The sequence below is a fragment of the Vidua macroura genome, unplaced genomic scaffold, assembly GCF_024509145.1.
Source record: "Vidua macroura isolate BioBank_ID:100142 unplaced genomic scaffold, ASM2450914v1 whyUn_scaffold_195, whole genome shotgun sequence".
Lineage (NCBI taxonomy): Eukaryota > Metazoa > Chordata > Aves > Passeriformes > Viduidae > Vidua > Vidua macroura.
The window spans coordinates 1-10,832 of record NW_026530577.1 but is presented as its reverse complement, the minus strand read 5'-3'; the positions used below and the strand labels follow the sequence as shown (position 1 = coordinate 10,832).

The 10,832-nt window shown below is 50.0% G+C and overlaps 1 protein-coding gene across 1 annotated transcript; it reads left to right on the top strand.

Moving 5' to 3' along the window:
• Positions 1 to 3,718: 3,718 nt before the first annotated feature.
• Positions 3,719 to 10,677, top strand: LOC128802828 (diacylglycerol O-acyltransferase 2-like; the record flags this gene model as incomplete). The annotated part of the gene is given in 6 exon segments (XM_053969406.1): positions 3,719 to 3,791; positions 6,192 to 6,299; positions 7,684 to 7,754; positions 8,973 to 9,017; positions 9,019 to 9,116; positions 10,595 to 10,677. Coding segments are annotated over 6 exon segments (478 nt in total), but the record flags the coding sequence as incomplete, so codon positions are not given.
• Between the last annotated feature and the right edge of the window lie 155 nt (positions 10,678 to 10,832).

Here is a 10,832-nt window from a genome sequence, read left to right as displayed (position 1 = left end):
AGAGCATCTCCATCTGAGGCACCTGGGTCACCTGTCACCTGTGTCACCTGTGTGTCACCTGTCACCTGTGTGACACCTGTGTCACCTGTGTCACCTGTGTGTCACCTGTGTCACCACCTGCGTGCAGGAGAGCATCTCCATCTGAGGCACCTGTGGCACCTGGGACACCTGTCACCTGTGCTACCTGTGTCACCTGTCACCTGTGTCTCACCTGTGTGTCACCTGTGTCACCTGTGCTACCTGTGTCACCTGTCACCTGTGTGTCACCTGTCACCTGTGTGTCACCTGTGTCACCACCTGCGTGCAGGAGAGCATCTCCATCTGAGGCACCTGTGGCACCTGGGACACCTGTGTGTCACCTGTGTGTCACCTGTCACCTGTGTGTCACCTGTGTCACCACCTGCGTGCAGGAGAGCATCTCCATCTGAGGCACCTGGGTCACCTGTGTCACCTGTGTCTCACCTGTGTCACCTGTGTCACCTGTGTGTCACCTGTGTCACCACCTGCGTGCAGGAGAGCATCTCCATCTGAGGCACCTGTCACCTGTGTCACCTGTGTCACCTGTGTCACCTGTCACCTGTGTCATCTGTGTGTCACCTGTCACCTGTGTCACCTGTGTGTCACCTGTGTCACCTGTGTCACCTCTCACCTGTGTCACCACCTGCGTGCAGGAGAGCATCTCCATCTGAGGCACCTGGGTCACCTGTCACCTGTGTGCCACCTGTGTGTCACCTGTGTCACCTGTGTGTCACCTGTCACCTGTGTCACCTGTCATCTGTATCACCTGTGTCACCTGTGTCACCTGTGTCACCACCTGTGTGCAGGAGAGCATCTCCATCTGAGGCACCTGGGTCACCTGTGTCACCTGTGTCACCTGTCACTTGTGGCACCTGTGTCACCTGTCTCACCTGTGTCACCTGGGTCACCTGTGTCACCTGTGTCACCTGTGTGTCACCTGTGTGTCACCTGTGTCACCTGTCACCTGTGTCACCTGTCACCTGGGACACCTGTGTCACCTGTGTGTGACCTGTCACCTGTGTCACCTGTGTCACCTGTGTGTCACCTGTGTCACCTGTCACCTGTGTCACCTGTGTCACCTGTGTCACCTGTGTCACCTGTGTCACCTGTGTCTCACCTGTGTCACCTGTGTCTCACCTGTTGTCCCCAGTGTCCCCAAAAACCTCCCGGGTTGTCCCCAACCCCCTCCGAAAATCCCCCCAAAAACGCGGGGACAGCCCCAAAAATTCGGGAAAAAAAGGAAAAAAAGAACAAAAATTCAGGGGGGAAAAAAACCCCAAAATTTGGGGAAAATAAAAATTCAGGGAAAAAAAATTCCAAAATTTGGGGAAAAATCCCAAAAATTTGGAAAAAAAAAAACCCAAATTAGGGAAAAAAACCCCAAAATTTGGGAAAAATAAAAATTCAGGGAAAAAATATTCCAAAATTCGGGGAAAAAAATCCCCAAAATTTGGGAAAAAAACCCCAAAATCAGGGAAGAAACCCCACAATTAGGAAAAAAAAATATCCCAAATTAGGGGAAAATCCCAAAATTAGGAAAAAAACCCCAAAATTATGGAAAAATCCCAAAATTCGGGAAAAATAAAACCGCAAAATTAGGGAAAAAAACCCCCGAAATTAGGGAAAATCACAAAATTAGAGGAAAAAAATCCCAAAATTTGGAAAAAAACTCAAAATTTGGGAAAATCCCAAAAATTCAGGGGAAAACCCCGAAATTGAGGGGAAAAAAAAACCCAAAAAATGTTTTAAAATCGGAATTTTTGGGGGATTTTTAAGGGGTTTTGGGGCTCCTCAGTTTTATCTGAAACCCCCCCAAAAAACCCCAAAAAATCCCAAGAAATCCCCCCCAAAAAACCCCAAAAATCCCCAAAAATTCCCCAAAAAAACCCCCAAAAATTCCCCCAAAATTTGAGGGCGCCCCAAAATTTCTGTACCCCCAAAAATGGATTTAAAATCTCAATAAACGGAATTAAAATGAGGAATTTTTTTTTGATTTTTTGGGGGATTTTTGGGGGATTTGGGGAATTTTTGGGGGATTTTGGAGTTTGGGGAGGGTCGGAAATTTTGGGGGATTTTTTTGGGGGATGGATTTGGGGAGAATTTGGGGATTTTGGGGGGATTTTAGGGGGATTTTTGGGGATTTTTTTTATTTTTGGGGGATTTTTTGGGGTTTGGGGGGATTTTTTAGGGAGATTTTGGGGATTTTTTTTGATTTTTGGGGGATTTTTTTGAGATTTTTTGGGGTTTCGGGGCGATTTTGCGGGATTTTTTGGGAAATTTTGAGGGATTTTAGGGGGATTTTGGGAGAATTTGGGGGATTTTGGGGAGATTTTGGGGGATTTTTTGGGGATTTTTTGGAGATTTTTTGGGGTTTTGGGGAGATTTTGGGGGATTTTTAGGGGATTTTTTGGGGTCTGGGGGAGATTTGGGGAATTTTGGGGGGATTTTGGGGGGATTTTAGGGGGATTTTAGGGGGATTTTTGATGAATATTGAGGGATTTTGGGGAGATTTTGGGGGATTTTTTGGGGTTTTGGGGAGATTTTGGGGGATTTTAGAGGGATTTTTGAGGAATTTTGGGGGGATTTTGGGGGGATTTGGGGAAGATTTTGGGGGATTTTTAGGGGATTTGGGATTTTAGGGAGATTTTGGGGGATTTTTGGGGGATTTTTGGAGATTTTTTGAGGATTTTTTTGGGTTTTGGGGAGATTTCAGGGGATTTTAGGGGAATTTTTGAAAAATTTTGAGTGATTTTAGGGGATTTTTGGGGGATTTTAGGGGATTTTGGGGAGATTTTGGGGAATTTTGGGAGAATTTTTGAGGGATTTTGGGATTTTGGGGAAGATTTGGGGGGATTTTGAAGGGAATTTGGGATTTTGGGGAGATTTTGGGGGATTTTGGGGGAATTTTTTGGGGATTTTAGGGGGATTTTTTTTTGGGATTTTGGGGGGATTTTGACGAGATTTTGGGGGATTTGGGGGAATTTAAAAGGGATTTTAGGGGGAATTTGGAATTTTAGACGGATTTTCGTGGGATTTTGGGAGATTTTGGGGATTTTAGGGGGATTTTGGGCGAATTTTGGGGGGATTTTTGGGGCACGCACGGGGGGAACCCCAAAATTTCCCCGCATTTTTCCCATTTAAAAACCCCAAAATTTTGGAATTTCCCCTCATTTTCCTCCTCTTTAACGGGATTTTTTGAGGATTTCGGGGGTTTTTTTTTGGGGGGTCCTCAATTTTTTGGGGTTTTCCCCCAAATTTTTGGGGTTCTCCAAGGGGGGGTCCCCCAAAATTTCCCCGCATTTTTCCCCACTTAAAATCCCATAAATTTTAGAATTTCCCCTCATTTTCCTCCTCTTTAACGACATTTTTTGAGGATTTCGGTTTTTTTTTTTGGGTCCTCAATTTTTTGGGGTTTCCCCCAAATTTTTGGGGTTCTCCAAGGGGGGGTCCCCCCTTTTTTTCCCCCTCTTTTCCCCGCCCCCCCCCCCAAAACCACACCCGGCTCCTTCCTCCGCCCCTCGGGCAAAGTTCGGCCTCGGCCGGGACGTGGCGACCTCGGCAGGTACCGGGGGGGGGGATTTTGGGGGATTTTTGGGGTTCCCCCAAATTTTTTTGGGGTCCCCCCGAATTTGGGGGGGTCCCCCCAACATCCCCCAGCCGGTGTCACCCCAAATTTCGCCCCCCCCCACCCCGCGTAGTTATGGCGGGGACTTTTGGTTCCGTGCTGCAAGCGCTGTGCGTGATGCAGTGGATGCTGACCTTCCTCTTCCTCGGTAATTAGCGCGGGTTAATTAGGGTTAATTAAGGGTTCGGAGGGGGTAATTGAGGGGTTTGGGGAGGGTTGAGAACCGGAGGGGGTCATTAATGGACATTAATTAATTAGGAGGGTGAATTAAATAGGGGGAGTGCGGTGTTGATGGGGTTAAAAGTAGAGGGGGCAATTAACGGCGGTAATTAACGGGGTTAATTAATGCTGAGGGGGTAATTAACTCTGGGAGGGCTAATTAACCCTTTGGAAGGGGAGTTTAAGCCCTGGAGGGGTAATTAATGGGGTTAATTAATGACTAGGAGGGTTAATTGATGGGGAGAGAGGAGTGGCTTGACTGGGTTAAAGGTGGAGGGGGCAATTAACGGCGGTAATTAACGGGGTTAATTAATGCTGAGGGGGTAATTAACTCCTGGGAGGGGTAATTAACCCTTTGGAAGGGGGCTTTAAGCCCTGGAGGGGTCATTAATGGGCGCATTCATTAATTAGGAGGGTTAATTAATGGGGAGAGATGAGTGGCTTGAGGGGCTCAATTAACGGCGGTAATTAACCCTGGGGGGCTAATTAGCGGGGATTAATTAAGGCTGGGGGGTAATTAACTCCTGGGAGGTCTAATTAACCCTTTAGAAGGGTGGGCTAAGCCCTGGAGGGGTAATTAATGGGGTTAATTAATGACTAGGAGGGTTAATTAATGAGGAGAGAGGAGTGGCTTGATGGGGTTAAAGGTGGAGAGGGCAATTAACGGCGGTAATTAACGGGGTTAATTAATGCTGAGGGGGTAATTAACTCCTGGGAGGGGTAATTAACCCTTTAGAAGGGTGGGCTAAGCCCTGGAGGGGTAATTAATTGGGTTAATTAATGACTAGGAGGGTTAATTGATGGGGAGGGAGGAGTGGCTTGACGGGGTTAAAGGTGGAGGGGGCAATTAACGGCGGTAATTAACGGGGTTAATTAATGCTGAGGGGGTAATTAACTCCTGGGAGGGATAATTAACCCTTTGGAAGGGTGGGCTAAGCCCTGGAGGGGTAATTAATGCGGGGGTAATTAATGACTGAGGGGGTAATTAATGAGGAGAGAGGAGTGGCTTGATGGTGTTAAAGGTGGAGGGGGCAATTAACGGCGGTAATTAACGGGGTTAATTAATGCTGAGGCGGTAATTAACTCCTGGGAGGGCTAATTAACCCTTTGGAAGGGGGCTTTAAGCCCTGGAGTGGTCATTAATGGGCGCATTAATTAATTAGGAGGGTTAATTAATGGGGAGAGATGGGTGGCTTGAGGGGCTCAATTAACGGCGGTAATTAACCCTGGGGGGCTAATTAGCGCGGGTTAATTAAGGCTGGGGGGGTAATTAACTCCTGGGAGGGGTAATTAACCCTTTAGAAGGGTGGGCTAAGCCCTGGAGGGGTAATTAATGGGGTTAATTAATGACTAGGAGGGTTAAATAATGAGGAGAGAGGAGTGGCTTGATGGGGTTAAAGGTGGAGGGGGCAATTAACGGCGGTAATTAACGGGGTTAATTAATGCTGAGGGGGTAATTAACTCCTTGGAGGGGTAATTAACCCTTTGGAGGGGGAGGTTAAGGCCTGGAGGGGTCATTAATGGGGGTTTAATTAATTACTGGGGGTAATTAATAAAGAGTTGCTTGATGCGGTTAAAAGCAGAGGGGGCAATTAACGGGCGGTAATTAACCCGGAGGTTAATTAACCCGGAATGGGGCAATTAATGGCGGTAATTACCGGGGAGAATAATTAATTAGCGGGGGGATTAATGAACTCCAGCGGGCTAATTAATGGCGGGGGCGGGGGGGCCATTAATTAACCCTTAGAGGGGAGGGTGCAATTAACAGCGTGGTAATGAAGGGGGGTTAATTAACCTCGAATGAGGGTAATTAACGGGGAGGGGAGAGTAATTAATTAATTAGCGGGGAATTAATGAACTCCAGCGGGCTAATTAATGGCTGGGGGCCATTAATTAACCCTTAGAGGGGAGGGGTGCAATTAACAGCGTGGTAATGAAGGGGAGTTAATCAACCTCGAATGAGGGTAATTAACGGGGAGGGGAGAATAATTAATTAATTAGCGGGGAATTAATTAACTCCAGCGAGCTAATTAATGGCGGGGGGGCCATTAATTAACCCTTAGAGGGGAGGGTGCAATTAACAGCGTGGTAATGAAGGGGGGTTAATTAACGTCGAATGAGGGTAATTAACGGGGAGGGGAGAATAATTAATTAATTAGCGGGGAATTAATTAACACGAGAGGGCTAATTAATGGCGGCGGGGGGGGGGGGCAGCAAATTAACCCTTAGAGGGGAGGGTACAATTAACAACGTGGGGGTTAATTAATGCCGGGAGACTGGGATAATGAAGGTAATGGCGCTAATTAAGGCTAATGAATATGCAAATTAGGGCCGGGCTCGGTGCTGGCGCTGCTGCTGCTGCTGAGGACGCGGCTCTGGATCGTCCCCGTCACCTACGCGGGGTGGTGGCTCTGGGACTGGCACGGGCCCGAGCGGGGTGGGGACAATGGGACAATGGGGGAATTATGGGATTGGGGACTTTTATGGGATTTGGGGACATTTGGGGGATTTGGGGCATTTATGGGATTTGGGGACATTTATGGGATTTGGGACATTTGGGGATTTGGGACATTTGGGGACATTTGGGGATTTGGGGACATTGGGGACATTTGGGGACATTTATGGGATTTGGGACATTTATGGGATTTGGGGACATTTATGGGATTTGGGGACATTTATGGGATTTGGGGACATTTAGGGGATTTGGGACATTTGGGGATTTGGGACATTTGGGGACATTTGGGGATTTGGGGACATTTGGGACATTTATGGGATTTGGGGACATTTATGGGATTTGGGGCATTTATGGGATTTGGGGCATTTATGGGATTTGGGGACTTTTATGGGATTTGGGGCATTTATGGGATTTGGGACATTTATGGGATTTGGGGACATTTATGGGATTTCGGGACATTTGGGGACATGGGGCATTTATGGGATTTGGGGACATTTATGGGATTTGGGACATTTGGGGATTTGGGACATTTGGGGACATTTGGGGACATTTGGGACATTTGGGACATTTATGGGATTTGGGGCATTTAGGGGATTTGGGACATTTATGGGATTTGGGGACATTTGGGACATTTATGGGATTTATGGGATTTGGGACATTTATGGGATTTGGGGACTTTTATGGATTTGGGGATTTGGGGACATTTATGGGATTTGGGGACATTTATGGGATTTGGGGACTTTTATGGGATTTGGGGACATTTATGGGATTTGGGGACAATGGGGGACATTGGGGGGGACATTGTGGGGACAGTGAGGGGTTGGGGGACACCGGGGTCCCCCCAATGTCCCCGATGTCCCCAATGTCCCCCCGATCTCCCCGATATCCCCGATTTCCCCGATATCCCCGATGTCCCCGATGTCCCCGATGTCCCCTCGGTGTCCCCGATGTCCCCGATGTCCCCAATATCCCCAATATCCCCAATGTCCCCGATGTCCCCCCCGATGTCCCCGATGTCCCCGATGTCCCAATGTCCCAAATGTCCCCGATGTCCCCAATGTCCCCAATCCCCCCAGTGTCCTCAATGTCCCCAATATCCCCAATGTCCCCGATGTCCCCGATGTCCCCGATGTCCCCGATGTCCCCAGTGTCCCCTCGGTGTCCCCGGTGTCCCCAATGTCCCCAATGCCCCCCCGATATCCCCGATGTCCCCAATGTCCCCGATGTCCCCGATGTCCCCGATGTCCCGATGTCCCCCCGATGTCCCCGATGTCCCCAATGTCCCCGATGTCCCCGATGTCCCCGATGTCCCCCCGATGTCCCGATGTCCCCCCCGATGTCCCGCTGTCCCCATTCATGTCCCCAGGGCCCCGGCACTGGGACTGGCTGCGGAACTGGCGCCTCTGGGACCATTTCTGTGACTACTTCCCCATCACGGTAACGGCGCCACCGGCCCCGTGTCCCGAGTGTCCCCAATGCCATAAATGTCCCCAAATATCCCAAAATCCCCCCAATCCCATAAATGTCCCCAGATTCCCAAAATCCCCCCCAATCCCATAAATGTCCCCAGATTCCCAAAATCCCCCCAAACCCCGATAAATATCCCCAATCCCATAAATGTCCCCAATGTCACAAATCCCATAAATGTCCCCAAATCCCATAAATGTCCCCAATCCCATAAATGTCCCCGCTGTCCCCAAATCCCCCAAATCCCATAAATGTCCCCAATGTCACAAATCCCATAAATGTCCCCAAATCTCATAAATGTCCCCAATCCCATAAATGTCCCCAAACCCCATAAATGTCCCAAATCCCGTAAATGTCCCCAAATCCCCCAATCCCATAAATGTCCCGAAATCCCATAAATGTCCCCAATCCCATAAATGTCCCCAAATCCCCCAAATCCCCCAAATCCTCCAAACCCCATAAAAGTCCCCAATCCCATAAATGTCCCCCAATCCCATAAATGTCCCCAAATCCCCCAAACATCCCCAATCCCATAAATGTCCCCAAATACCCCAAATCCCATAAATGTCCCAAATCCCGTAAATGTGCCCAAATCCCCCAATCCCATAAATGTCCCAAAATCCCCCAAATCCCATAAAATCCCCCCAATCCCATAAATGTCCCCAAATGCCCCCAAATCCTCCAAACCCCATAAATGTCCCCTAATGTCCCAAATCCCCAAACCCCATAAATGTCCCCAAATCCCCCAAATCCCATAAATGTCCCCAATCCCATAAATGTCCCAAAATCCCCCAAATCCCATTAATGTCCCAATCCCATAAATGTCCCAAATCCCATAAATGTCCCCAAATGTCCCCAAATCCCCCTAACCCCATAAATGTCCCCAAATCCCATAAATGTCCCCAATCCCATAAATGTCCCCGATGTCCCCAATGTCCCCAATCCCATAAAAGTCACCAAATCCCCCAAATCCCATAAATGTCCCCAAATCCCCCAAATCCCATAAATGTCCCCAAATCCCCCAAATCCCATAAAATCCCCCAATCCCATAAATGTCCCCAATCCCATAAATGTCCGCAAATGTCCCAAATCCCATAAAAGTCCCAAACCCCATAAAATCCCCCAATCCCATAAAATCCCCCAATCCCATAAAACCCCCCAGTCCCACGGGGTCCCCGCTGTCCGCAGGTGATCCGCGAGTGTCCCCTCCCCCCCCGGCGCAGTTACGTCCTCCCCCGCCCACCCCCACGGCATCTCCTGCATCGGCGTCTTCGGGGCCTTCGTCACCGGGGCCCGCGGGGCCGCGGGGCGCCGCCCCCAAAGCCCCGCCCCCAAATCCCACCCCAAATCCCAATCGGATCCCAAATCCCAATCGGATCCCAAATCCCACCCCAAAGCCGATTCCAAATCCCAATCGGATCCCAAATCCCACCCCAAAGCCGATCCTAAATCCCAATCGGATCCCAAATCCCAATCGGATCCCAAAGCCCAATGCGACCCCAAATCCGATCCCAAATCCCACCCCAAATCTGATCCCAAAGCCCAATGGGACCCCAAATCCCAATGCGACCCCAAATCCCACCCTCAATCCCAATGGGACCCCAAATCTGACCCCAAATCCCAATGCGACCCCAAATCTGACCCTCAATCCCAATGGGACCCCAAATCTGACCCCAAATCCCAATGGGACCCCAAATCCCACCCCAAATCCCAATGCGACCCCACAGCCCACCCCAAATCCCAATGGGACCCCAAATCCCACCCCAAATCCCAATGCGACCCCACAGCCCACCCCAAATCCCAATCAGATCCCAAATCCCAATGGGACCCCCAAATCCGACCCCAAATCCCAATCAGACCCCAAATCCCACCCCAAAGCCCAGGGGGACCCTAAATCTGACCCTAAATCCCAATGGGACCCCAAATCCCAATGCGACCACAAATCCGATCCCAAATCTGACCCTAAATCCCAATGGGACCCCAAATCTGACCCCAAATCTGACCCTAAATCCCAATGGGACCCCAAATCCGACCCTAAATCCCAATGGGACCCCAAATCTGGGACCGACCCTAAATCTGACCCCCGAATCCCATTGGGATGACCCCAAATCCGAATGGGATCCCGAACCCCATTGGGATGACCCCAAATCCTGGGATGACCCCAAATCTGACCCCAAATCCGACCCTAAATTCCATTGGGGTGACCCCAAATCTGACCCCGACCCTAAATCCAACCCCGACCCCAAATCCGACCCTGACCCCAAATCCCATTGGGATGACCCCAAATCCTGGGATGACCCCAAATCTGACCCTGACCCCAAATCCCATTGGGACGACCCCAAATCCTGGGATGACCCCAAATCAGACCCTGACCCTAAATATGACCCTGACCCCAAATCCGACCCCGACCCCAAATCCGACCCCGACCCCAAATCCCATTGGGACGACCCCAAATCCGACCCCGACCCCAAATCCCATTGGGACGACCCCAAATCCTGGGATGACCCCAAATCAGACCCTGACCCCAAATATGACCCTGACCCCAAATATGACCCTGACCCCAAATCCCATTGGGATGACCCCCAAATCCTGGGATGACCCCAAATCAGACCCTGACCCCAAATCCGACCCCGACCCCAAATCCGACCCCGACCCCAAATCCCATTGGGACGAACCCAAATCCTGGGATGACCCCAAATCCGACCCCGACCCCAAATCCCATTGGGACGACCCCAAATCCTGGGATGACCCCAAATCCGACCCCGACCCCCAAATCCCATTGGGACGAACCCAAATCCGAGTGGGGTCCGTGCCCCGGGGCTGCGCCCCAGCCTGGCCGCGCTGGAGGGGCTGTTCCGGCTGCCGATCTACCGGGAGTACGCCATGGCCGCCGGTCAGTGGGATTTATGGGATTTATGGGATTTTTATGGGATTTTTTATAGGATTTTATGGGGTTTTAGGGTTTTTTAGGGTTTTTTAATGGGGTTTTTTGGGAGGATTTATGGGGTTTTGGATGGGGCTGTTCCGGCTGCGATCTACCGGGAGTAC